The sequence below is a fragment of the Esox lucius genome, chromosome 10 (assembly GCF_011004845.1).
Source record: "Esox lucius isolate fEsoLuc1 chromosome 10, fEsoLuc1.pri, whole genome shotgun sequence".
Taxonomy (NCBI): domain Eukaryota; kingdom Metazoa; phylum Chordata; class Actinopteri; order Esociformes; family Esocidae; genus Esox; species Esox lucius.
Genome location: NC_047578.1, coordinates 28,703,599 through 28,730,310, shown reverse-complemented (window position 1 = coordinate 28,730,310; position 26,712 = coordinate 28,703,599). Strand labels below are relative to the sequence as shown.

Here is a 26,712-nt window from a genome sequence, read left to right as displayed (position 1 = left end):
GTCGGTCACACACAAGTAAGTAATTTAGACCCCAGACCAGCCTAGACATTGACAAAGAAAATGAGTACAACATTTCTCAATGGTCTGACACTTTACTTTCAGGGAGGAGATACTTTCACTACTAAAGAATCTCCTCCTTTTTAAATGAAGACCAGAGAGGACAAATGATGAAAGAATTTAGTGTTACAGTAGGTGTTGGCAGCTTCATTAAATAGTACCTGCAAAACACCAGTCTCAATGTCAATAATGAAGAGGCGACTCTGGGATGCTCTCTTTCCAGGCAGAGTTGCAAAGGAAAAGCCATATTTCAGATTGGCCAATAAAAAGAAAAGATTAAGATAGGCAAAAGAACACAGACACAGGGCAGAAGAAGAACTCAGCCTACAAGGTCAGCATCCCGAAGTTGCCTCTTCACTGTTGACATTGAGACTGATGTTTTGCGGGTACTATTTAATGAAGCTCCCATTTGAGGACATGTGACTGTTTCTCAAACTAGATACTCCAATGTATTTGTCGGGGCCTCCAACTATTCTTTCTATTCTGGTTAGTGCCAGTTTGCGCTGTTCTGTGAAGGGAGTACTACACATTGTTGTATGAGAACTTCAGTTTCTTGGCAGTTTCTCAAATGGAATAGCCTTTATTACTCAGAACAATAATAGACTGACAAGTTTCAGAAGCAAGTTCTTTGTTTCTGGTCATTTTGAGCAAATAATCAAACTCACAAATGCTGATGATACTCAACTTGTTAAATGGTCAGTTTTATTGCTTCTTTAATCAGCACAACAGTTTTCAGCAGTGCTAACATAAAAAAACAAAAGGGTTTTCTAATAATCAATTAGTCTTTTAAAATTATATATTTGGATTAGCAAATACAACGTGCTATTGGAACACAGAAGTGATGGTTGCTGATAATGGACCTCTGTATACCTATATAGGCATTCCATTGAAAATCAGCTGTTTCGAGCTACAATAGTCATTTACAGTAACAATGTCTACACAGTATCTCTGATCAATTTGATGTTATTTTAATGGACAGGAAATGTGCTTTAATTAAAAAAACAAGTACATTTCTAAGTGACCAAAAACTTTTGAATGGTAGTGTATGCCTGCTACAAGATGTTAATATTGTTCAACATCCTATGAAAACAGTAACATCCCATTTAACTTTAGTACATTTTTATATGTAGTGTTTATGAATTTGAAATGCTTTCAACAAAATTAGGAGTTATACTCAGTAGTACTCAGTGGTAACATATCTGTTAAAAACCAAATGCGGCTAAAAATGTAAAAAATCGTTAATGGAATTGAATGCTGACTACTAAGCCGTAATGTTGCACAGCCTTGAATGAAAGCATTGCTTGGCAAGACAACATTCCAAATTCATTCTCAAAGGTCACGCCCACAATATAGTGAGAGGGTAGGAAAGTAGAAAGGAGGAGCTGAGAGAAAAGGTCTCAGCATAAAGATGGAAAGAGGTCTCATCTTTCAAACCGAGCCATTATTGAATGTATTCCATCATCAGCAGTGCCATTGAGGCCATCACCATGCTTAAGCTAATCTTTTTCCATAATTATTGAAGGAATTAAAAAATCTAGCAGGAGGGCAATATTTTCAGTAATGTAGTAGTGTGCAGCGCTTTTTCGCTTCTGAGGGGTAAAATGAGGGGTAAAATGTATTTATCATACAATCAGAATTTACTTTCAACTTTGAAATTGTAACTTAATTCTTCTCTGCATTTCCTCTCAAGTTCAGTCAGGTTGGATTTGGAACATCATTGCACAGCCATTTTCAGGATGACATATGATAGGGTACATGTCCCAACTCTGGCTGGGCCACTCAAGGACATTCACAGACTTGTCCCACTCCTGCGTTGAGTTGGCTGTGTGCTTAGAATTTGTGTGGAGGTGTCTGTGGATGTTATTATGGATCTAGTAATTAGATTTTGTGGATTGGAGTGCAGTCTTTAGCCAAAGAGTTGTCATTTTACAAACTACGAAATGGTATTTTTAACTGTTTTTTAACTGTTTACGTTTAAAAAAAATATTGTTAAATTTGTGACCAGAAATATAACTTGGAGTTGCCTGACATCCTGGTTCAAGTTGTCTTCACGTGACCAACGGAGTCTTTAGGGAGAATCAGACAATAGAATCCAAAATGGAGGAGGCTTTCAGTGCCAATATCCATGCTGGAATATGTTTTTTCCCCCCCAAAGAATCATTAGCCTAGTCCTTTCCAAATGCTTAGCTGTGGTCCACAAAAACAGGGCCCAAATTTGACAATGATAATTCAGTTGTGACCCAATATTTTATGATATAGACTGTCCTACAATTTAGATTTAGTAAAATGATTTTCAATCAGCTGTGCATAGCAGCAATTGACACAGGAGTCTACCTACTGCAGGTTTCACATATTTCAGATGTACATCAACTAATTTGGTTTAACCTGTATTTTCTTTTACATTTATTTCTTAGTTTTAATTCTTATTTCCATTTAGTCCAGCATGCCTTTTTACATAAATGTGAGCAATACACACCTTTGAGTGTGTTTGTTAGTGACAGAGACAAGGTTGTTGCACTCAAAGTCACAAATCTGAAGCTTTCACAGAGTGCTAAACAAATTCATTATCTACATATATTGCAAATGAACAGTGTGGTCTTAATTCCACAAAGGCTGGTCCACATCAGACATGCAAGTCACAGTAAGCATGTTTGTGGAATGTAAAAGATTACCAATTGGGATCCAGCTGAGAGGACAACCAACTATTGCAGTATTTTTGACCAAGAGTACATTGCAAGGCCCAGCGTCTACCCAGTCCGACCAGAAGACCCTGCAACGGGTGTTGAAAACGGCCAGCCATTGTAGACCTCCAGCGCAAGCGGTGTCTGCGCAGACATCACCAGGGACCCTTCACATCCATGCCGCAAACTGTTTGCCCTCCTCGAATCAGGCAGATGGTACATGTTTCTCCGTTCTCGCACCAGCAGGCTCAGGAACTGTTTCTTTCCATCTACTGTAACCCTGCTGAACTCTGTGACTTCCCATCACTAACTATACCCACACTTGGTACTATTGAACTCTGTCACTGCCTTAAGTCTGATAAGGAAATTTTCAGTTGTTGATTTAATTGCTGCTATTCCTGTATTTCATTTACACATGCCAAAATGCACCTTAAACGTGCCCTCATTGCATATTTAGAACTGCCACTGTACTTGCATTTTCAATTATTACATACACATGTCTACATCGGGAACCTCATTGCTGCTATCCCTTCATTTCAATTGAACATGCTACCCTGCTCCTTCAATTTGCCTCGATTGCAAATTCCGAATGCTATTGAGTATTGCCAATTGTACCCACACAGCTATATATCCCACTTGCACATTTATTATACTTAATACTTGTAAATGTTCTGTACATTTGTACATTTTCCACTGCACATTTTGGACTGCCATATGTAATGCATTTGCATAAACTGCGCATCTATACATTCCTCTTATACATACATATAAATTATTTTTCTGCCCTCCTCTATTTGCACTTATGGTTAGATGCAAACTGCATTTCATTGTACTGTACTTGTACTTGTTCAATGACAAAGTTGAATCTAATCTAATTTTATCATCCATATAATGCCTAGACTTGCTACTGAGAAGTACTTTCTGAAAAAGACTAGCAACTCAGTAGTGGGTGCAATAAGTTCAACTGCATACAGATTGGATTAGGTTAGAAACAAAGAATATTAATACATTCTCATAAAAGATAAAGTAAATAATGTGTTCATGAAGACCCCAATATATTTAAACAAGCTTCTTGCAAACATTTTGTGAAATATTTATGGTGTTGTCAAATCCTTTTTGGCTCACCTAAAAAAACATGCATTGAATGAAACTGAAATATTTAGGCATACACTTTGCAGGCAGCTTGACCTGATACAAATTTAAATAAAAAAGGTGGTACAACCAAATTTTACATGTATTTTGAACTGAAGGGAATTCAAATAAAAGCATTGAATGAACAACAGATTGTCACACTTTTATTCAATATAGAACTTTCAAAATAAAATTTTAACCAAGTGGTGCACTCCGCACCTGTGTAATAGCCCTAAAAAATTAACTCTGGTGACCCAAATTTGGACATCATTTCAAATTATGTTCCAGCATGTACATAACTGTTTTAATGTCATCCTCAATTTTAATGTAGTCAAGGTAAGATGAACTTCTAATTTTAAATGTCTGACTTCTGCTAAATACCCAGTTGGTCATTGATTGTTGTTTCCTGATGAACCATTCGCATGCAGGCACTGTAGCTTCAATATTTTTGCCCATGCAAAGGTAAGCACAGATTCATTCTCAGCGGAGCAGATGAGACCTCTTTCCATCTCTATGGTTCTTTTCAATCTCCTGGTCAAACAGGCCTATGGGCACTGAGAAGTCTGGTTCTCAGACAGTGTTATTAGGCTGGGAGGGAACAGTACATAGCTTTTTCACAGTCTGAAAGACAAGGTGAGCAACTGACGAATTCAGATATACATTACATTTTCCACATCAACTTTAAAGGTAATTATTATACTTTATCTGTATCTGAGCCATTTTAAACAGAACAATTAAATTGAGTCAACAATGTTAGTTATTCGTGGAGTTTATAATTTCCTATGAAGGGTTATATATTATATCCTTTTTTAATGTAGTTAACATTCAGTCATCAGACCAGAATGTACTCCTTTAATTTAAAGTTTTCAATAAATATTGTTATGAATTTGTGATTGATGAAATAACAGCAGCAATGTCTTTTTAAATGTAGCAAAAACAATGTTCTGCTGATATTTATACTTATACAGTTAAAATTTGCTTTTTTCCCCCCAATAAGTCTGCCTATGCTGTATTAGTTTATTTTTAGTTGTGTTTTTGTTGCAATTACATGAATGTTCAAAGACTCCATCCATATACTACTGCATAGAGTACCGGGTTACTTTGACCTATAATGGCGACACCCAACCAGAGTCGAACTCCTCGCGTCGAGAGCTCGCCTCTCTCCCCAAACCGCATCACGCGTCTTCAAGAGAAGGACGACTTGTGCAACCTCAACGACCGATTGGCCGTCTACATAGACAAGGTGCGCTCTCTGGAATCGGAGAATGCGGGGCTGCGGCTGCGCATTACTGAGTCGGAGACCGAGATCAGCCGGGAGCTGACGGGCATGAAGGCCGCTTATGAGGCCGAGCTAGCTGATGCCCGGCAGACACTGGACTCGGTGGCCAAGGAGCGCGCACGCCTGCAGCTGGAGCTGGGCAAAGTGCGGGAGGACTATAAGGAGCTTAAGGCCAGGTACAGTGTATGTTTATGCGTGCCTGTGTGTGTGCGTGCGTGAAGATCCAGGTTCAAAATACTATTAGTCCCCTCAAAGGCAATTAAACCTGACAAAGTGGTCCCTACCGTTTTTTTTGTTCCTACTAGCAGGGACGCCAACAGGAATGACAGGGCCTGGGACAGAATTGAACGTTTAGGACCCAAACCACCGGCCAAAAACATTTAATTAATAGTAATTATATTACTGTCTAAAAAACGTTTTATTGCTTAATGTTTTAATTCGGCCACATTCAAATCCCTTTGTTTCCAACACAGGTATTTAATTGTCACCTCTTTTCAATTCATAACCTACTCAGTCCCAATCAGCCATTACTTAACTGCTACACATAGTCGTTCTCTTTTAGATTTGTCCTTCCATTTCTGTGCTCCTAGTTTTGGTTGCATGGTGGCATGGTTGCAATGTTTTAGCCAGATAGCTACAGTACTGTAATTAGACAAATGTATTGGTTAAATAAGTTTTTTATTTTTAAGCTGCACTATGTAGGATTTTTTCAGTAAAAAAACAATTAAAGCATTTTGCAATTACTCACCTGTCAGAAAGTGGTTCCGCAATGCCGATAGAGAATCATGTTCCGAATGAAAATATGAAAAATTGAATTACCTGATGAAAAAAAAGCGTTCTTCTTAGCCTTACTAACGTTAGGTTAAGGTTCCTGGTAGCTAGCTACAGAGAGTTGGTCTAAGCCGTCGTTCGCTTTGCTGTTTTGTTTATTCTGTAGTAGACAGGTGAAGAATTGACTGTCGTCCTGGTCTCTAGCTGCCATTACAGTTTCTTACAGTTAGCAAACATCGCTCCTTATGGCATACTTATGCTATATACAGTGGGGAGAACAAGTATTTGATACACTGCCGATTTTGCAGGTTTTCCTACTTACAAAGCATGTAGAGGTCTGTCATATTTATCATAGGTACACTTCAACCGCGAGAGACGGAATCTAAAACAAAAATCCAGAAAATCACATTGTATGATTTTTAAATACTTAATTTTTTCTTTAAGAAAAACTAACAGGTTCTCCTCCTGTTCTCCACTCATTACCTGTATTAACTGCACCTGTTTGAACTCGTTACCTGTATAAAAGACACCTGTCTACGCACTCAATCAGACTCCAACCTCTCCACAATGGCCAAGACCAGAGAGCTGTGTAAGGACATCAGGGATAAAATTGTAGATAGGGATAAAATTGTAGGCTGGGGTGAGCTACAGGACAATAGGCAAGCAGCTTGTTGAGAAGGCAACAACAGTTGGTGCAATTATTAGTATTGCCCAGCGACAGCCCCGAAACCTGAAGGATCTGGAGAAGGTCTGTATGGAGGAGTGAGCCAAAATCCCTGCTGCAGTGTGTGCAAACCTGGTCAAGAACTACAGGAAATGTATGATCTCTGTAATTGCAAACAAAGGTTTCTGTACCAAATATTAAGTTCTGCTTTTCTGATGTATCAAATACTTATGTCATGCAATAAAATAATTTTTTTGTTTTAGATTCCGTCACTCACAGTTGAAGAGTACCTATGATAAAAATTACAGACTTCTACATGCTTTGTAAGTGGGAAACCTGCAAAATCGGCAGTGTATCAAATACTTGTTCTTCCCACTGTATAATATCATCCAGTTAAAATACATGTTCACAAAATAAGCCAAGGAGGAAAGCCTGCCTTGCAGAAGGCGATTGGCTGGAACGGGATTGCCTGGGAAGTAGCTGCGTGCTCCAAAAATGATAAAATGACATTCCACTGGCACTGAAGTTTTTTTTTTTTTTTTTACTTAATAAATACTATCTAGTGTTTAGGGTATTGCCCTGATTGCCTGTTGGTGTTAGGGTATCACTGATTGGCTTTTGGTAGAACAAACCATTTTTACAGAAAAAGGTTTAATCATAATGATGTATAAACAAGAAACCAGGCAAGCCTAGTTCAGCCGGCTCGCAGTAGAATGTGATAAGCATGGCTGCCCTCTCAAGAATCTGACACAGGTCGCTCACGTGAAAAACAGAGTCATTAACCACTACGCCACCGAACTGCACATTTGCTGGGTATTAGTATAGCCTCTTGACATAATATCATTTTCACTCATTAACATCACACCAAGTTTTAATATTTTGTTAGACACCATTAACTAGTGTGAAACTGAGTAACGTTTCTTATTAAGTTCACCGCCACCACAAATAATATCTATGAACTGTATGACTTTTGCCACTGGCCGTTTTAAAAGCTTATTAGTAAGTAATATGTCGCTAGACACCATTAAGCATTGTGTTAAACTGATTAACGTTTTTTATTAAGTTTACCTCCACCACAAATGGCATCTATGAACTTTATGGCTTTTGCCACTGGCCGTTTTAACAACTTATTAGCCAATCCTGAAAAACATTGATACAGTAACTACTATATCAATATAGGTGATGATAACTGACTTTTTCGTCAAGTGAAAAGACGAGAGAATCGTGTAGGCAGCGAAGTGTTTGTCTATCCTGAACAAATCCTGAGACATAATTTGAAAATCCACCAGAAATAGTCGCAATATAACAGTAAACAGTTTCATTTTAGGCTTCCCATAAGGTAGCTACTCAAGGTTGTAGCCAGCAAGGTTTTTGTCTATCCTGAACAAATTCTCTTTTGCCAATGGCCGTTTTAACAGCTAATTAGCCATTCGTGAATGACATAGATACAGTACCTGTCAATATAGGTGTCAATAACTAGTGATGGCCATTCAAGACTTCGTTAGCGTAATTTTAGCAGCAGGATATTATGCTGGCAGCACTCAGATTTTCTTGATCACAATAAAAGCCATCATTGAAATGTATAAGGCAATATAGTTAACAATCTAGTCTGTGAAAAAGAACAGACAAGAAAAACATTGGAACGGACATTTAACAAAATGTACAGACTAGATTAACTATATTAACCTATGTAGTTCAATGATGGCTTTTATTTTGAAAAATAAAATCTGAGTTAGCACTGCTAGCATAATATCCTGCTGCTAGAAGAAGTAATGAAGCCTCGAATGGCCATCACTAACGATAACTTTTTTTTTTTTTTTGTCAAGTGAAAAAACGAGAGAATCGTGAAGCCAGCGAAGTGTTTGTCTATCCTGAACAAATCCTAATATCCACCAGAACCATTTTATTTTAGGCTTCCTATTATGTAGCTACATAGGTTTGTAGCCAGTGACTTTTTTTCTGTCCTGAACCTCAGGCCTAATGTGTTTTGACTATTACAGGAGGCAAGCGTGGGACCTGTTGTTCTGGAGCCTGCATCTCTAACCACTACGCTATTTAACAAGGGGTAGTCAGTCAGGCATTCACTCACTCACTCAATAAGAGACATTTGCTCTTTTAGGCCGGCTCTGCTTACGCGGACCAGCAAAAACAGCAAAGAGTAAAAAAACATGAATCCCTTGACTGACTAACATTGACTGAAACATTTATAATTGTTATCAAGCCAACCAAATGCCCCCCCCCAGCCTGGGCATAGGACACCATTTATGGTTGTCCCCCCCAATGTTGTGTTTAGGTTTAGGGTTAACTGGGGTTAGTGTTAGAATGTGGGTTTTGGCATTAGGGGTTAGGTTCAGGTTAGGTGTTAGCGTTAAGTTAAAGGATTTTGTTTGAGTTATTGAGGTTAATGTTGGGGTAAGGGTTAGGTAACAGGGGTTCTGGTCCCCATAGGATAGCAATATACACCAATCAGCCATAACATTATTACCCCTGACAGGTGAAGTGAATAACACTGATAATCTGGTTATCATGGCACCTGTCAGTATATTAGGCAACAAGTGAATATTCAGTCCTCAAAGTTGATGTGTTAGAAGCAGGAAAATTGGGCAAGTGTAAGGATCTGAGCGGCTTTGACAAGGGCCAAATTGTGATGGCTTGACGACTGGGTTAGAGAATCTCCAAAACTGCAGCCCTTGTGGGGTGTTCCCAGTCTGCAGTGGTCAGTACCTATCAAAAGTGGTCCAAGGAAGGAAAAGCGGTGAACTGGCAACAGGATCATGGGCAGCCATGGCTCATTGATGCATGTGGGGAGAAAAGGCTGGCCCATGTGGTCCGATCCCACAGACGAGCTAATGTAGCTCAAGGTGTCTGAACACACAGGGCATTGCAGTTTGTTGTGTATGGGGCAGCGTAATTGCAGACCAGTCAGGGTGCCAACGCTGACCCCTGTCCACTGCCGAAAGCGCCTACAATGGGCATGTGAGCATCAGAACTGGACCACGGAGAAATGGAAGAAGATGGCCTGGTCTGATGAATCACGTTTTCTTTTACATCAAATGGATGGCCAAGTGTGTGTGTGTCTCTTACCTGGAGAACACATGGCACCAGGATGCACTATGGGAAGAAGGCAAGCCGGCAGAGGCAGTGTGATGGTTTGGGCAATGTTCTGCTGGGAAACCTTGGGTCCTGCCAAGGTTCCATTTGTGTGTACTTTGACACGTACCACCTACCTGAGCATTGTTACACACTCTTTCATGGCAACGGTATTTCTTGATGGCATTGGCCTCTTTCAGCAGGATAATGCGCCCTGCAACAAAACCAAAATAGTTCAGAAATGGTTTGAGGAACACAACAACGAGTTCAATGTGTTGACTTGGCATCCAAATTCCCCAGATCTCAATTCAATCAAACATCTGTGGGATGTGCTCGATCCATGGAGGCCTCACCTCACAACTTATAGGACTTCAAGGATCTGTTGCTAACATTTTGGTGCCAGATACCACTGTTATTTCATCAATCACAGAGACTTTTATGGACTGGCTGTGTATGTTAGTGTGAATTTTTTTAATTGTATTACCATTATTTTTACAATTAGTAACAGGAGCTATTAGAGTAAAATATCACCATTCTGTGATAAGCAGAAGAGCTAGGGTTATATTCACTGAAACTTTTAAATGTGTATGTGATGTGTGTCTACGTGTTCATTTTGTTATGGGTAAATGTAAATGGTTAAGCATTGGATTCAGACTTTCCATGCCTTGACATCCTACTTTCCAATTTGGGCTGCCTGACTCACCCAAATATGTTTAAGACGTCAAAGTTTTCAATGTAGTTCCCAATTGGTCCAAAGTTGTGCACCGCATAGGAAATAGGGAGGCATTCTGGACTCAACCCTTCTAACATTTCTCTTTGTTAAACCAGCCTTTGGCATACTGAGATGCAAACAATTTATTGTGGATCGAAACAACACTATGGAAATATAGCATTTTTTAAGATCTGAACATTCAGATGTTTTGTATTGCCTCCACATTTATTTTATGTGGGTACTGTAAAAGCTTTTGAAGACATTGTTCTGATTCTGACTTAAATAGTCTTTGACCTCACATACAATTGAATACAACCCTATTCACATTTGGGTTTGTAAATATTTGTCACTTATCATCAATAAGCAGGTAGGTAATTAAATAAAAACTTACACAATTAGGATTTTGGGAGTACTGTGTGTCAAAGTGAAACAGCTTCTAAATAAGATTTTAATTTGAGTAATTTAACAGATGCTGTTAACCAGAATAACTTCCAGTAGTGAGTGAACAAACACATTTTCGTACAACCCTCTTGTTGCAAGCATAATGCTCTACCAGCTGAGCTACATTGAACCTATGCGGTAAGCTGTAAATGTCTTCATTTTCACAATCGTGAACACTGCTCAGACCATCCATCTACATATTACCCTAAATCATTGCCAGAAGAGAATAGCTCCCATCCGCTCCCACTGTACAGCATCCAGCCTCAGTGACTAATGCTTTCCCATTTCTGCTCACCACAGTCCTTATATCTGCTTTCCAAATGGCACCCTATTAGTGTTTGACCAGGGCTCTGATGTGGTGTGCTGTGTAGGACATATGGTTCCATTTGGGACGTAGGCTAAATGGAGAATACGTGGCAGTGTTTGGAGTGTTCCTATACCCGCCTCTGTTCTTTTTCCATAAATATTGAGATGGTGTTTGGCAAAGCCTGGAGGGTTGCCATGGCAACGTCTTAGCCAAACACAGAGAGTTGTGGCTTGTGGCAGCCGGACGCATCACACTAGCTGGGTATAGATAAAAACATGAATCACAGCACAGGGCTGGAAACACCCTTCCGGTCTCAGGCTTCCCTTTCTCTAAAATAGCCCATTGAAATATCTTTATGAATTAAATAAGGAAACGGTTAAAATATATTTCTACTACATTTTTCAAATATTTTACTATATTGTAATATATCATAAGCTAAGTTAAAAGAGTATGTGATCCTTATTTGCACTTGGGGATGAGGTTAGTGGATACAGTTGTTGAAACATTTATGTGCTATATGTAAAATGTTATGAGTCTAAAAAAAAAAAACAATGAATCCAGCAAATTCATTCCATCTCAGGAACACAAAGAAGGAGTCTGACCTGGCCGGGGCACTCCTCCGTCTGAAGGACCTGGAGGCTTTGTTGAACTCTAAGGATGCGTCTCTGACCACTGCCCTAGGAGAGAAACGCAACCTGGAGGCTGAAGTCAGGGACCTGAAGACCCAGCTAGCCAAGGTGAACTCACCATTGTTACGGTTCTATGCAGTATTGCATCTCACCATTGTTTTTGAGAGTCACTGACTTTTGTCACTCCAGTTCATTCTAATTTAATGTCTTGATCTGTTGAACAGTGATATAAACCATCTCTTCTCAATGTCTGTGTTTGTGGGGGGGTTTCCCTTGCAAAGTATATTTTTTGCATACACAAGTCAGGTTTATGTGATAACAGCCGGATCATGCTTGCGTACCTGGGTGTGAAAGTCAGTCATATCTAAACATCTTATTTTTCTTTTTGATCAGCTGGAGACCAGCCTGAGTGATGCTAAGAAGCAGTTGCAAGATGAGATGCTAAGGAGAGTAGATGGAGAAAATCGCATCCAGACCCTTAAGGAAGAGCTGGAGTTCCAGAAGAACCTCTACAATGAGGTCAGACTGTCTGAAAGTGTCTGCAAAATGACAAAAAAGTCAGATGTCAGGCTATTATGATGACAACTATTGTAAAATCATCATTTTTGACATCTGTGACTAATTTGTATTAAACAAGTAGCAGTCATAGGCCCGGAATTTATCCCAGTCAGATTAAGATTTAGATTACCCTACATAATCATTATTGATCCAGGATAATGCTTAGGGGTCTAAGAAACTAGTTGTAAAGACTTTGTTTTGTTGGTAAAACTCTTAAAGGAGCTGAAAGAGACCAAGAGACGTCATGAGTCCCGCATTGTAGAGCTGAGTAATGGAAAACAGGAGGACTTTGACAGCCGGCTGGCTGAGGCCCTGATGGAGATGCGCACTCAGCAAGAGCTACAGATCAAGTTGTACAAGGAAGATATAGAGAAGACCTATACATCTAAGGTAGCCCATCCACAGGATTTTGAAGTTATGAAAGAGAGATGTTATTGATGTGAAGTGCGTCTATAATGTACTCTAAATGCATAGGGCTGCATGCATCTTACTGGTTGAGAGATTTCATGTCAAGTATTTGATTGGTTGGTTGATGATAATTATTTTTTGGATTGATTGATTAAATAACATTTGTAATGAATGGTGTCCATCCTGTTGTTGTTCTCTTCCAGCTGGAGAATGCCCATCAGTCTGCTGACAGGAACAGCCACCTGTTGGGGGCTGCCCATGAGGAGCTTCAGCAGACCAGAGTACGCGTCGAATCCATGTCCACTCAACTCAGCCAGCTGCAAAAACAGGTAGTTTTTGTTATTGTTCCGGTTTGTTGTACCCTGTCAAGTTGTAGAAGTTGTAGAATTTAGAAGGATTTATTTAGGATATACGTATTTCAAAGGAAATTAATCTAGTAACTGAAAAAGAAAATTGATAACCCAATGGAAAATAGTGTAGGCCATTAAAACCTTTAAACCCATTCCAGTTGGCAGCCCGTGAAGCGAAGGTCAGGGACCTGGAGGAGGGGTTGTCTCGCGAGAGGGAAACCACACGCCGTCTGCTAGGGGAGAAGGAGAGAGAAATGGCTGAGATGAGACAGAGGATGCAGCAGCAGTTGGATGAATATCAGGAGCTGCTGGATGTGAAACTGGCCCTGGACATGGAGATCTGTGCTTACAGGAAACTATTGGAGGGAGAGGAGCAGAGGTATATTGAATACCTAAAATAAATGACAGATACAATTTTATTGCAACTTTTTCATTCCTACACACTGAAAAAACACAGTTCACTTACAGGTCTAAAAACAGACATGTTGGGCATACAATATAACAAGATACCAGGCAAGCCTAGTTCAGCCGGCCCACAATAAAAAGCGTTGATCGTTGTTGCCCTCCCGAGATTCGAACCCGGAGGGCCTACGTGAAAGGCTGTGTTTTTAACCACTACGTCACCAAGCTACACATCTCCCAAGAGTCTGTATAGCCTCTTGACATATAATTGTCACACATTAACATCACGTCAAGTTTTAATATTTCTTAAGACACCGTAAACCATTGTGTTAAACTGAGTAACTTTTCTTAGTTTCCTCCATCACAAATAGCATCTGTAGGGCTTTTGCCACTGGCTGTTTTAACAGCTTATTAGCCATTCGTGAATGAAATTGATACAATAACTACTGTACCACTGACTTTTTCGTCAAGTGAAAAGACAAGAGAATCGTGTAGTCAACAAAGTGTTTGTCTATCCTGAACAAATCCTAAGACATAACTAGAAAATCCACCAGAAATAGTCGCAACATAACAGTAAACAGTTTTAGGCTTTTAATGTAGCTACTGAAGGTTTTAGCCAGCAAAGTTTTTGTCTAAGACATAACTAGAAAATCCACCAGAAATAGTCGCAACATAACAGTAAACAGTTTTAGGCTTATAATGTAGCTACTGAAGGTTTTAGCCAGCAAAGTTTTTGTCTATCCTGAACAAATCCTCTTTTGCCACTGGCCGTTTTAACAGCTGATTAGCCATTCTAGAATGACACTTATACAGTATCTATCAATATAGGTGAAGATAACCAGTGATGGCCATTCAAGGCTTCATTACCGTTCTTCTAACAGCAGGATATTTTCCTAGCACTCCTAACTCAGATTTTCCTTTTCTAAATAAAAGCCAACATTGAAATATATAAGGTAAAATAGTTAACAATCTAGTCTGTACATTTTATGTTCCAATGTTATTCTTGTCTGTTCTTTTTCACAGACTAGATTGTTAACTATACTGCCTCATACATTTCAATGATGGCATTTATTGTGATAAAGAAAATCTGAGTGCTGCCAGCATAATGTCCTGCTGCTAAAATAACACTAATGAAGCATTGAGTGGCCATCATAGGGGACGATAATTGACATTTTCGTCAAGTAAAAAGATGAAAGATTCGTGGAATCCACCAGAAATAATTGCAATACTGTATAACCATAAACAATTTTAGTTGAGGCTTACTATATCGTAGCTACTGAATGTTGTAGCCAGATAAGTTTTTGTCTATCCTGACCCAAAAAGCATACCCGGATGCGTACTCCACAAGTAGTCGCACTATAACCGTGAACAGTTTTTTGCGGCCCGCAATAAAAATTATTAAACACCGCCGTCCTCACTGGATTCAAACTCGGTCTCCCACATGAGTGGCACTGTCTTTACCCACTAGGCCAAGGCACTACACATTTTACCAGTCGCTAGACACCATTCAGCATTGGGTGAAACTAACTAACCATACAGTTTCCCATTCCATCCTTCTCCACCGCCTCTCTGAGCTCATTGGCCTCAGTGGCACAGCACTGTCCTGGTTTCGTTCCTATCTCACTAACCCTAAATGGCTCCAACTCTGATTCAACACCCGCCAACCATGGCGTGCCCCAGGGCTCTGTGCTTGGTCCTCTGCTCTTCAACATTTACATGTTGCCCCTTGGTCATCCATCCATCCATCCATCATCTTCAGCTCATCCGGGGCCGGGTGGACAGCAGTCTAAGCAGGGATGCCCAGACTTCCCTCTCCCCAGACACTTCCTCCAGCTCTTCCGGGGGGACACCGAGGCGTTCCCAGGCCAGCCGGGAGACATAGTCCCTCCAGCGTGTCCTAGGTCTTCCCCGGGGTCTCCTCCCGGTGGGACGGGACCGGAACACCTTCCCAGGAAGGCGTTCCGGAGGCATCCGAAACAGATGCCCAAGCCACCTCAGCTGACCCCTCTCGATGTGGAGGAGCAGCGGCTCTACTCTGAGCTCCTCCCGGGTGACCAAGCTTCTCACCCTATCTCTAAGGGATCGCCCAGCCACCCTGCGGAGAAAGCTCATTTCGGCCGCCTGTATCCAGGATCTTGTCCTTTCGGTCATGACTCAAAGCTCATGACCATAGGTGAGAGTAGGAACGTAGATTGACCGGTAAATCGAGAGCTTCGCCTTGCGGCTCAGCTCTTTCTTCACCACGGCAGACCGATACATCGACCACATTACTGCAGAAGCTGCACCGATCCGTCTGTCAATCTCCCGTTCCATCCTTCCCTCACTCGTAAACAAGACCCCTAGATACTTAAACACCTCCACTTGAGGCAGGCACTCTCCACCAACCTGAAGTGGGCAAGCCACCCTTTTCCGACTGAGGACCATGGCCTCGGATTTGGAGGTACTGATTTTGATCCCCACCGCTTAACACTCGGCTGCAAACCTTCCCAGTGCATGCTGAAGGTCCTGGTTTGAAGGGGCCAACACGACAACATCATCCACAAAGAGCAGAGACGAAATCGTGTGGTCCCCAAACCTGACACCCTCCGGCCCCTGGCTGCGCCTAGAAATTCTGTCCATAAAAATTACTAACAGAACCGGCGACAAAGGGCAGCCCTGCCGGAGTCCAACATGCACTGGGAAAAAGTCTGACTTACTGCCGGCAATGCGGACCAAGCTCCTGCTTCGGTCGTACAGGGACCTGACAACCCAGGACCCCATATTCCCGAAGCACTCTCCACAGGATGCCGCGAGGGACACAGTCGAATGCCTTCTCCAAATCCACTGAACACATGTGGATTGGTTGGGCAAACTCCCATGAACCCTCCAACACCCCGTAGAGGGTATAGAGCTGGTCCAGTGTTCCATGGCCTGGACGAAAACCACACTGTTCCTCCTGAATCCGAGGTTCTACTATCGGCCATATTCTCCTCTCCAGAACCCTGGCATTGACTTTCCCGGGAAGGCTGAGAAGTGTGATCCCCCTATAGTTGGAACACACCCTCCGGTCCCCCTTCTTAAAAAGAGGGACCACCACCCCGGTCTGCCATCCCAGAGGCACTGTCCCCGACCGCCACGCGATGTTGCACAGGCGTGTCAACCAAGACAGCCCCACAACATCCAGAGACTTGAGGTGCTCAGGGCGGATCTCATCCATCCCCGGTGCCTTGCCACCGAGGAGTTTCTTGACCACCTCTGTGACTTCAGCCCAGGTGATGGACGAGTCCACCTCTGAGCCCTCATCCTCTGCTTCCTCAATGGAAGATGTGACAGCGGGATTGAGGAGATCCTCGAAGTACTCCTTCCACCGCCCGACGACATCCCCAGTTGAGGTCAACAGCTGCCCACCTCTACTGTAAACAGCGTTGGTAGGGCACTGTTTCCATCTCCTGAGGCGCCGGACGGTTTGCCAGAATCTCTTTGAGGCCAGCCGATAGTCCTTCTCCATGGCCTCACCGAACTCCTCCCAGGCCCGAGTTTTTGCCTCCACAACCACCCGGGCTGCAGTCCGCTTGGCCTGTCCGTACCCGTCAGCTGCCTCTGGAGTCCCACAAGCCAACCAGGCCTGATAGGACTCCTTCTTCAGCTTGACGGCATCCCTTACTTCCGGTGTCCACCACCGGGTTCGGGGATTGCCGCCTCGACAGGTACCGGAGACCTTACGGCCACAGCTCCGAGTGGCCTCTTCGACAATGGCGGTGGAGAAGATGGTCCACTCGGACTCAATATCTCCAGCCTCCCTCGGGATCCAGTCGAAGCTCTGCCGGAGGTGGGAGTTAAAGATCTCTCTGACAGGAGACTCAGCCAGACGTTCCCAGCAGACCCTTACAGTACGCTTGGGCCTGCCGAGTCTGTCCAGCTTCCTCCCCCGCCATCGGATCCAACTCACCACCAGGTGGTGATCAGTTGACAGCTCCGCCCCTCTCTTCACCCGAGTGTCCAAGACATACGGCCGCAGGTCAGATGAGACGACAACAAAGTCGATCATCGACCTGCGGCCTAGGGTGTCCTGGTGCCACGTGCACTGATGGACACCCTTATGCTTGAACATGGTGTTCATTATGGACAAACTGTGACTAGCACAGAAGTCCAATAACTGAACACCACTCGGGTTCAGATCAGGGGGGCCGTTCCTCCCAATCACGCCCCTCCAGGTGTCACTGTCGTTGCCCACGTGGGCGTTGAAGTCCCCCAGTAGAACGATAGAGTCCCCAGTCGGAGCACTTTCCAGCACCCCTCCCAGAAGGTCGGGTACTCTGCACTGCCGTTCGGCCCGTAGGCACAAACAACAGTGAGAGACCTATCCCCAACCCGTAGGCGCAGGGAAACGACCCTCTTGTTCACCAGGGGGAAACTCCAACACATGGTGGCAGAGCTGGGGAGCTATAAGCAAACCCACACCAGCCCGCCGCCTCTCACCATGGGCAACTCCAGAGGGTTGAAGAGTCCATCCTCTCTCAAGGAGTGTGGTTCCAGAGCTCAAGCCGTACGTAGAGGTGATCCCGACTACCTCTAGTCGTAACCTCTCAACCTCACGCACGATCTCAGGCTCCTTCCCCGCCAGCGAGGTGACGTTCCACGTCCCTAGAGCTAGTTTCCGTGTCCAGAGATCGGGTTGTCTAGGCCCCCGCCTTCGACTGCCGTCCGATCCTCTCCGCACCGGCCCCTTATGGTCCCTCCTGTGGGTGGTGAGCCCACGGGAAGGCGGCCCCACGTCGCATACGAGCCCCAACCCCGGGCCTGGCTCCAGGGTGGGGCCCCGGCTGCGCCATACCGGGCGACGTCACGGATCTCAGAATTGTACTCATCATTAAGGGGGTTTTGAACCGCTCTTAGTCTGACCCGTCGCCTAGGACCTGTTTGCCTTGGGAGACCCTACCAGGGGCATATAGCCCCAGACAACATAGCTCCTAGGGTCACTCGGGTACTCAAACCCCTCCACCACGTTAAGGTGCCAGTTCATGGAGGGGCCCCTTTATATCATATTATCCGTAAACATGGACTTAATTTCGACTGCTACGCTGATGACACCCAGCTCTATATCAGCACAAACCTCTCCTCCCAGCTTCCACCCATACAACTTGTCAACTGCCTGCAGGAACTCAAATCATGGATGACCACAAACCTACTCAAACTCAACAGTAACAAGACAGAACTCATGGTGGTGGCTCATGCACCACTGCTCAGGAAAATTGGAAACCCCTGGTTGTGGATGGTTGCTCCATTTCCCCGTCAACAAAGTTGCGCAACTTGGGTGTCATCCTGGACTCCACTCTCTCCTTCCGGTCCCACATCAACAAAATCACCAAGTCTGCCTTCTACCACCTCAGAAATATTTCACGACTCCGGCCTTCACTCACACATTCAGTAACCGAGACACTCATCCATGCATTTATCACCTCCCGTCTGGATTACTACAATGGTGTCCTATCCGGACTGCCCACCAAGACCCTCAGCAGACTCCAGTATGTCCAGAACTCTGCTGCCGGGGTTCTAACCCACACAAAGCCCTGGCAGCATATTACTCTCATTTTGCCAGTCAAGTCTCGCATCACCTATAAGATCCTCCTGCTTACCTACAAATCTCTCCATGGACTTTCACCTAAATACCTCACAGAAGTACTCCACCCCTACACACAGTCACGTTCCTTGCGGTCCTCTGACAAAGACCTACTGGACACCCCCCGTACAAGGTTTTGGACTTTTGGAGACAGGGCTTTCTCTGCCAGTGCTCCAAAACTGTGGAACAGTCTACCACTCCACATCCGCTCTGCCCCATCCTTGCCCATATTCAAAAAGCACCATAAAACATTTATTTTCAATAAGTCCTTTGATCCCTAACCCCCAAGTCCCCCCTCCCCCTTCATTTGTTAAGTGACCTTGGGTATTATGAAAGGCGCTATATAAGTATAAGTTATTATTATTATTATTATTGTTTCTTACTAGGTTTACCACAAATAGCGTCTATGAACTATGGCTTATGCCACTGGCTGTTTTAACAACTTAGTAGCCAGTAATAGGCTTACTAGTATCTACTAACTTCCTAGGAATAGTCATAAGAATTGTGAAATTTCTAGCGAGGCTGAAGATGAACTTTTCCCTGCCGAAGCTATTTCATTTCATGGCACAAAAACATTTGTTTTTCTTTCATTTGTGAATGACATTGATACAATAACTATAGGTGACCATAACTGACTTTCTCATCAAGTAAAAAGATGAGAGAATCGTGGAAACCCCAACTCTTTTACTGCCCAAGGGGTTTTGATAAAGCCTATATTATTACCCCCACTGGGTGGGTGGGTATGTAGGTAGGTAAGTGACATTTGCTCTTCTAGGCCGGCTCTGCTTACGCAGTCCAGCAAAAGGTAGGGCGCTTAAAAATCTGTTTTCTTTTTGAAATAGATTTGATTAATTTTATTTCTTTGTCGTTACGTTTTTTAATATCCCACCTCCATATAAAAACCCTAGTCATTATAGTGATGTGTGGATCAATCGTTTTTATTTCACCCACACTGGCCAGTAATTCCAAACAAGCCATCCAGCTGCCAGACTATGGATTAAGTGAAATTCCAAAGCTCGCACCTGACTGTAATTATAGAAATTTGAGCAGTGATGTCTAGATCAAGTTATTCATGCTGTTTGAGTAAAAGAGAGGCATGGGCTGGCAGCTGAATTCTATTCGCTGCACTTTTAAAGTAAGAAAATGAGAGGAATTATACGGGGACTGGTTGAATAGAATGCGACTAGTTGAATAAACAGATCAGATGCACTAATCAGGGGGTGGCCTGGGACCAGGACCCATGCATTTCTAACACCAACCATTTTTGTTTTTCACAAAAGCCAGTTTTAACACCAGGCCCACAGGCCTAAAAGATAACTAGCTCATTTTGCATTTGCAAGAAATGCCACATACTGAGACGTTCTTTGCACAAAAACTCAAACATAGTAACATACTACTGTTGCTCTCCTCCTTTCTCTGTTTTTCAATGTCCTTTCTCATCATGTGCCGGGTCTACTCCCAAAGACTACGTCTGTCCCCAAGCCCTTTTCCACAAGCAACGGAAAGATGCCCCTCTGGCTCGGGTGCCCGCACCGTCCACTGCAATTCCTCTACAAAAAAGCGCCGTCTCAATGACAATGACAGCGACGTCTCCAGCCTGATAGGTGGCAGTGTGGCACGAACACGCATCACCCAGCAGGCGTCTGCTAGAGGACGTGTCACTGTGAGTGAAGTGGACCTGGACGGGAAGTTTGTGCGGCTCAGCAATCAAGCAGATGAGGTGAGAGCAGTATTTATTGGGCTGCATGGAAGTCAGTTAGTGTTTTGTTGTTAGCTTCATAGGATGTTTAGAGAAACTGGATAAATTGACTACCGCTGCTTTAGTACATTTATAGTATAGTAATATATTATATCACTCACAAGGACCAAAACCTGGGCAACTGGCTGTTGAAGCGACAGGTGGGCTCAGGCGCCACCATCACGTTCAAGTTTCCCCCTAAATTCTCCCTGAAGGCCGGCCAACGGGTCACGGTAAGAACATGTGGTTACCTAAAAAAACAAATCATAAGGTAATAATCTCAAAATGACCTCAAAACCATACCATTATTGCAAGGATGTGAATGGAAGATAACTTCATCAAACCAATAACTATGGACTGACATTTAAAAAAAACAATCAAACACTAAATTACATTTTGGGTGGCATCAGATCTGGGCATCTACAGCAGGTGGTAGCCACAATCCCCCTTCCGACCTGGTGTGGAAGAACCAGACATCATGGGGCATTGGAGACCAGTTCCAGACCACTCTGATCAGTGCCAGTGGAGAGGTGGGCATTCGCATAATGTCTAATGCCATGACAGCAATGACAAATGAACAAATGTCATGCAACAAAGCTCTCTCTCTGTTTAGGAAATGGCTATGAGGAAGGTGACCCGTATCCTATTTGAGGATGATGACGAAGATATGGTGAGTGCAATGAATAGACTCAAGAATTAAACAGGTGTGCCTTTAGCACTTCCAATAGGAAGGTAGTAAAACAACTGTAATTATTTTATGTGTCTCTATCACCCCCTGAAGGTGGCCCATAGCACATGCGGTGGAGATGGTGAGTATAACCTGCGGAGCCGATGTGGCTCTTGTGGCCTGCCATCGGAAAACAAGTCCGTCAGCGGTTTCTCTCTGTCCTCTGCCTCCCGCTCCATCCGCAGTGGGGGAATTACTGATGGCCTCCTCCCACACTCCTATGTTGTAAGCAGCAGCACGCCACGTAAGGTAAAGCCTAGTGTTCTGGGTTTGATTTGTCTGCTTGTAAAATCTATGAGCTACATAACATTTACATTCAAGTCATTTGGCACATGCCCTTCTGCAGAGCAACTTTTTTGGGGTACAATTTAACAGCACAAACATCATATAAAAAATGTAGGGTATACTGATTTTTTTGTCTCTTTTTGCAGAGTGGCTCTAGAATGGAGAACTGCCCCATCATGTGAGGCAGTGCAATTATAGCTATCGTACTTTTGCTTCTTTTTTTACATACATATATCTTTTTTATACTCTTTATACAGTATGTAAAAAAAAATTATAAAAATGCAAATATTTACCTTGTAGTATTTCTATCTGCGTACTTTATATTTGAATGTTGTTTAGTTCCAGACAAAGCACATTCATTTGTTGGGCTGAACATTATATTTGACCACTGTTGCCATGCCAGCAATACATTTTTGTAATGGATTTATGCATGTTATGCCTTCAGTCTTGCTTTTAAAGAGTAGAATAGAATAACTTTGCATGGATCAATAAAATACACAAAAAAATGATTTTATTACTGTAGATAACTTCACTTCTTTAATGTTGCACATTGTATAAGCTTTTTCTGTTCATTGTATAAACCTTTTTCATTTTTGTGCCTCACTGATGTTATGGTTTGTCTCTGTTCTGTATTTTTCTTAATTAAAGTGCTAATGGTAAGTGTAATACATGCATTCTTATATTGTTTCTTTTTTTCAGAATTTTTCAGGCATTTAGATCTGGCAAAGTCATGTAGTGATTTATGCCTCATTTGTTTAAATTCACATTTTTATTATATATAAATAACCTGGGGAATTTCAGATTTGTTACACTAATGTACTCTGTTATGACAGTATATTTGTATCATGTTTGCTAGGACATTATTCTACATTATACACATATTACATTTCTTTTGAAAAACAGTTTATGATAGGTAAGGATGCTGAATTTATTTTGTGTAGTTTTTAAATCTGTAAAATGTAAATGAGTATTTATCATTAAATGTAATGACAGGATTAAGGAAATATATCAAAATCTCTTTTTGGCTTCCTGCTCATACAATAATCAATGAGAGCCTTATAGAAATTATAAATTAATAATATATAAATGCAAAGTAATTACTTAAAATCATACAATGTAATTTTCTGGATTTTCTTTTTTATTCCGTCACTTAGTTGAATTTTTACCTATGATAAAAATTACAAACATCTACATGCTTTGTAAGTGGGACGACCTGCAAAATCGGCAGTGTATCAAATACTTTTTCTTCCCACTGTATCTGCAGACCGCAAGTCAGGGGAGTTACTTAATATGGGCGTTCCTGAATATTAAGTTACGCCCACAGATGTTCGCCATTGATCAGTTTGGGGACATCCTGGTTTGACACTAGGTGTCATGTATGGGTATGACATCATTACATTGAGTATGCTAATGGAGGAAGAAGAGTTAACTAATGTTACAACTTTATCTCAGAGTCCATGTGATTTAATTCAATATCTTTTGACAAGATAAAGCACTAGGCTCAAGCGGTTCAAGCATTTACATAGAAAATAAGTGTATTTGCTTTGACTACATGTTGAAAAAGTGCTCTGGTCTGATTATGCATGTAACAATTATGTAAAATTAAATGTATTTTCCAATACCATTTAATTGCATTTTGTTTCAGGATTAAAATTGTTTGAAAACATACAACTGAAATATATTAATTTGAAGAATGAAGTGCCTCTAAAAATAGTTTTAAATGTTTCGGTTATAGTCAAGAATGAGACACTGGTGGTTTAGAAAGCTGCTGAGGGCAGTTATAATATAGACACATGCATACATAGACACGCACAGTCATACTCACTTTGCCTGACATGGTCAGTTTTTCTTTGAGTAGCCATTGCATTGTTATATGTGATACAGTAGAGGGCCATCATTAGGAGGTTGATGGTTGAGAATGCTGCTTATTGCAGTTACAATATAGTTGATCTGAGCTCTACATGTTACAAAGTTTATACAGGATTACCATTTATGCATTTTCCATTTTATTTATTTATTAGGATCCCCATTAGCTGATGCAACAAATGCATCCGCTACTCTTCCTGGGGTCCACACAACACAAATACAAACACAAAAAAAAATTTAATACAAAAAAATACAATGCACAATCATACACTGAAACAACAAATTCTCATGAAATACAAATATACATACACACGCTCACATATGCATGCATACACATAAATATACATACGAAAAAAATATATATGTTTTTTAAAACTCATTATTTTGAATTTTAGAAATATGACCTGGAAGAGAATTCCATTCAACCATAGTTCTATACAACACAGCACATTGTTTTGAGTTTGTTCTAGATTTTGGAATAATATATTTACCAATAACGGCATGCCTCGTGTGATATGCATGTACATTATTCAACATATTACACAAATGTGAACATGCTGTGTAGGGTACATTGTGCGGTGGACATGTGAGCAACAACTTCAGTGTCAGCTAAACTGCTCTGAAGATCCTTTGCCGAGACCTGTGGGATCTGCTGTGTAGATCTGACCAGTTTTCATACAAATCAATGTAATGGTTTCTCCTTCCTTTGACTTACACTGTTCAATTTAACAGCATTGTTCTATAAAGTTGAAATGAGTAACTGGATGTGTTTTCTATAGGCTATTTTCTATAGCCTGTTGCAGATAGGTGGCAAGTTTCAATTTGCACCATGTAGAGGTCAGGTCATCTGTTTAGAAAAATATTAATTTTTCCGGGGGTGCCTGGAACAAGCATATTTTTAATTCTAGAGTAAAGAAGTGGTTATGGACTTAAAACATTGTTAGGAGGAATGTAAGTGTTACATGTCTTGAAATTGATTATCTGAGGTCTAATTTAACCCTTATCCTAAAAGTTGATTGAATTACATAAATTACAAGTAAAACAGGTCCAAAAGAGCACAACAAACATTACATTGAAAGTCAATTAATGTAGTCCAAAAGCATGAAATTAATGGCATAACCTAAAAATACAAAATTAAATGATATGTCAGTTAGACAATTAAACATTTAATCACTTGATCAAATATTCAAAACATTACATTCCAACACTGACAAAATTAAACTGTTTCTTTATGTACTGTGTATTCAGCTTTGCCCAGTAGGCTGTGGTTTCATCCTATCATGTTGTATGGCCAGGTGAACACTTCCAAAACACTGTCCAGTTTACTCTTGCTAAACAACTGATGTTTAAAAATTATCACTAAGTCCTCTTTTCTCTAATTCATCCATGAATGTTTCACGGGCCTCTCTGAGCATCTGCACAGCACCCTGTATTTCCTCATCATTCAGGAAAATGATCAAGTTAGGTCATTGGTTAGTTACTTTGTTTAGGTAATTTAGCACATCCTTAGCAACTTCACAAAACTGGTGAACACAGCCACATAATTCTACTTTGTACACCACAGCATAGAAGATGGTCATGGCATATTATTATTTTGTTTACATTTCTAAATAATGACAACATAGTGTTTATGAAGCTAAAAAAATAAATAGATCTTGCCTGCTTGCATATAGTGACAGGTGCACCATGCATCTTTAGCTAGTTATAACGCACCCCCTAATTGACTAGAGCTGGCTGACATGTAGCCTACCTCGTCGCGTAGCTAGCCATCTTTAAACGTGGCTATAAGGTTTGTCCTGTTTTCTGTCACTGGCAATCTATTCGAATCTCAGATTCCAAGAATTTAGTAGATAAGCGATCTTAGTGAACACGTTAACTATCCCTAAACATATAGCTAGAGTTTGTCTACGGAAGAACTTACCGAAACCTTCGTCAATGACCCTGTAATTCTTCCTTGAAAAACGCATGCCCTAAATCAAAAACACCACACCAATGGAAATCAATGGACGCACACGGAGGGTATATCTACAGACCGCAAGTCGGGGGCATAACTTAATATAGGGCTCCTTAATATTAAGTTACGTCCATTGACATTATATACTATACTGTAGTATGCAATAAATGAAAGCTACTACTGTCTCCATAAATTACACATGCAGCGCAACATAAATGACTGACACTTTTACACGTGGGCTTTCTGACAAATATAACGTAATGAAGACAAACGTTAGTTGAATCCATACGTTAACACGGTTGCTGGTCGAATGTGTGGCTAATGAACTTTCCAGGTAACGTATCTATGATAGCTAACGTTAGTGGTGGTTGAATGATTAGCACTAGCAAATCGGGCCGTTTTCACAAAAAACATTTGTTTCCACACACAATACTGACACATTTTAGCAAAATATTATTTACTACCGCAAGGCTAAAGTTCCCGCGCAAAATGACGTATTGACATTGTCGTTAAAACTATCACAATCGACAGTGATACAGCCTACGGAACACATATTACATTTTAGTTTTCAATTGTTTAACATCATTGAAAATAACGAAATATAGAGACAATACATTGTTAGACATTTATGGATTTTACCTAGGCTACTCACAGTACTTGTGCAACGGCTTCTGCTGGGGTACGGCAACACCATTTGGACAAACCACACGCAGATCAGCAGTACACAATAATACTAATTACTACATTATTGCAGTAATAATGGCAATTTGTTGAGTTTAGTTATGATTATGATTACATTTGCTAATAATTCTTTTGGACAGCGGTGTGTGGTTTCCTGCCGTAGCATGGCACATTTTTATTGTATTCATATTTTTTATATCAGTATATGGGGTGGGGGTTATAATATGTATTATAATAACGGCCTTGGTGTAACTACACTACTGTACTAAGGTAGTCCTGCTGTGCTGTTGCCGCTGACTTGCGGATGGATACACAATAATACCACTAGCGTTCAGTGAACATGCTAAACTGGGGGAAAGCTTATAACAAGTACACACACAAA

The 26,712-nt window shown here is 41.5% G+C and overlaps 1 protein-coding gene across 5 annotated transcripts; it reads left to right on the top strand.

Annotated features, from left to right (window-relative positions):
* Window positions 1-22,445, top strand: LOC105007923 (lamin-A). 5 transcript variants are annotated; one of them, XM_010867051.5, is made up of 13 exons: window positions 4,448-4,556; window positions 4,957-5,324; window positions 11,714-11,870; window positions 12,156-12,281; window positions 12,540-12,710; window positions 12,932-13,057; window positions 13,237-13,457; window positions 20,544-20,799; window positions 20,943-21,050; window positions 21,228-21,347; window positions 21,431-21,487; window positions 21,599-21,793; window positions 21,976-22,445. In XM_010867051.5, the coding sequence occupies exons 2-13, from the start codon at window positions 4,981-4,983 to the stop codon at window positions 22,009-22,011; spliced, it is 1,917 nt and encodes a 638-aa protein (XP_010865353.2). In that variant the 5' UTR covers window positions 4,448-4,556; window positions 4,957-4,980; the 3' UTR covers window positions 22,012-22,445. The 5 variants fall into 5 exon arrangements, with proteins under 5 accessions (XP_010865352.2, XP_010865353.2, XP_010865350.2 ...); XM_010867050.4 differs by lacking the exons at window positions 4,448-4,556; window positions 21,976-22,445 and adding an exon at window positions 1-15 and having other exon boundaries at window positions 21,599-21,955; XM_010867048.4 differs by lacking the exon at window positions 21,976-22,445 and having other exon boundaries at window positions 21,599-21,955.
* The last annotated feature ends 4,267 nt before the right edge of the window (window positions 22,446-26,712 follow it).

Excerpts from the sequence above, each read along its gene's own strand:
- LOC105007923 (XM_010867050.4), top strand. The coding sequence starts at position 4,981 with ATGGCGACACCCAACCAGAGTCGAACTCCTCGCGTCGAGAGCTCGCCT. Across the intron at positions 11,871-12,155 it reads TGAAGACCCAGCTAGCCAAG|CTGGAGACCAGCCTGAGTGA; the intron begins GTGAACTCACCA and ends CTTTTTGATCAG. Across the intron at positions 13,458-20,543 it reads TTGGAGGGAGAGGAGCAGAG|ACTACGTCTGTCCCCAAGCC; the intron begins GTATATTGAATA and ends CTACTCCCAAAG.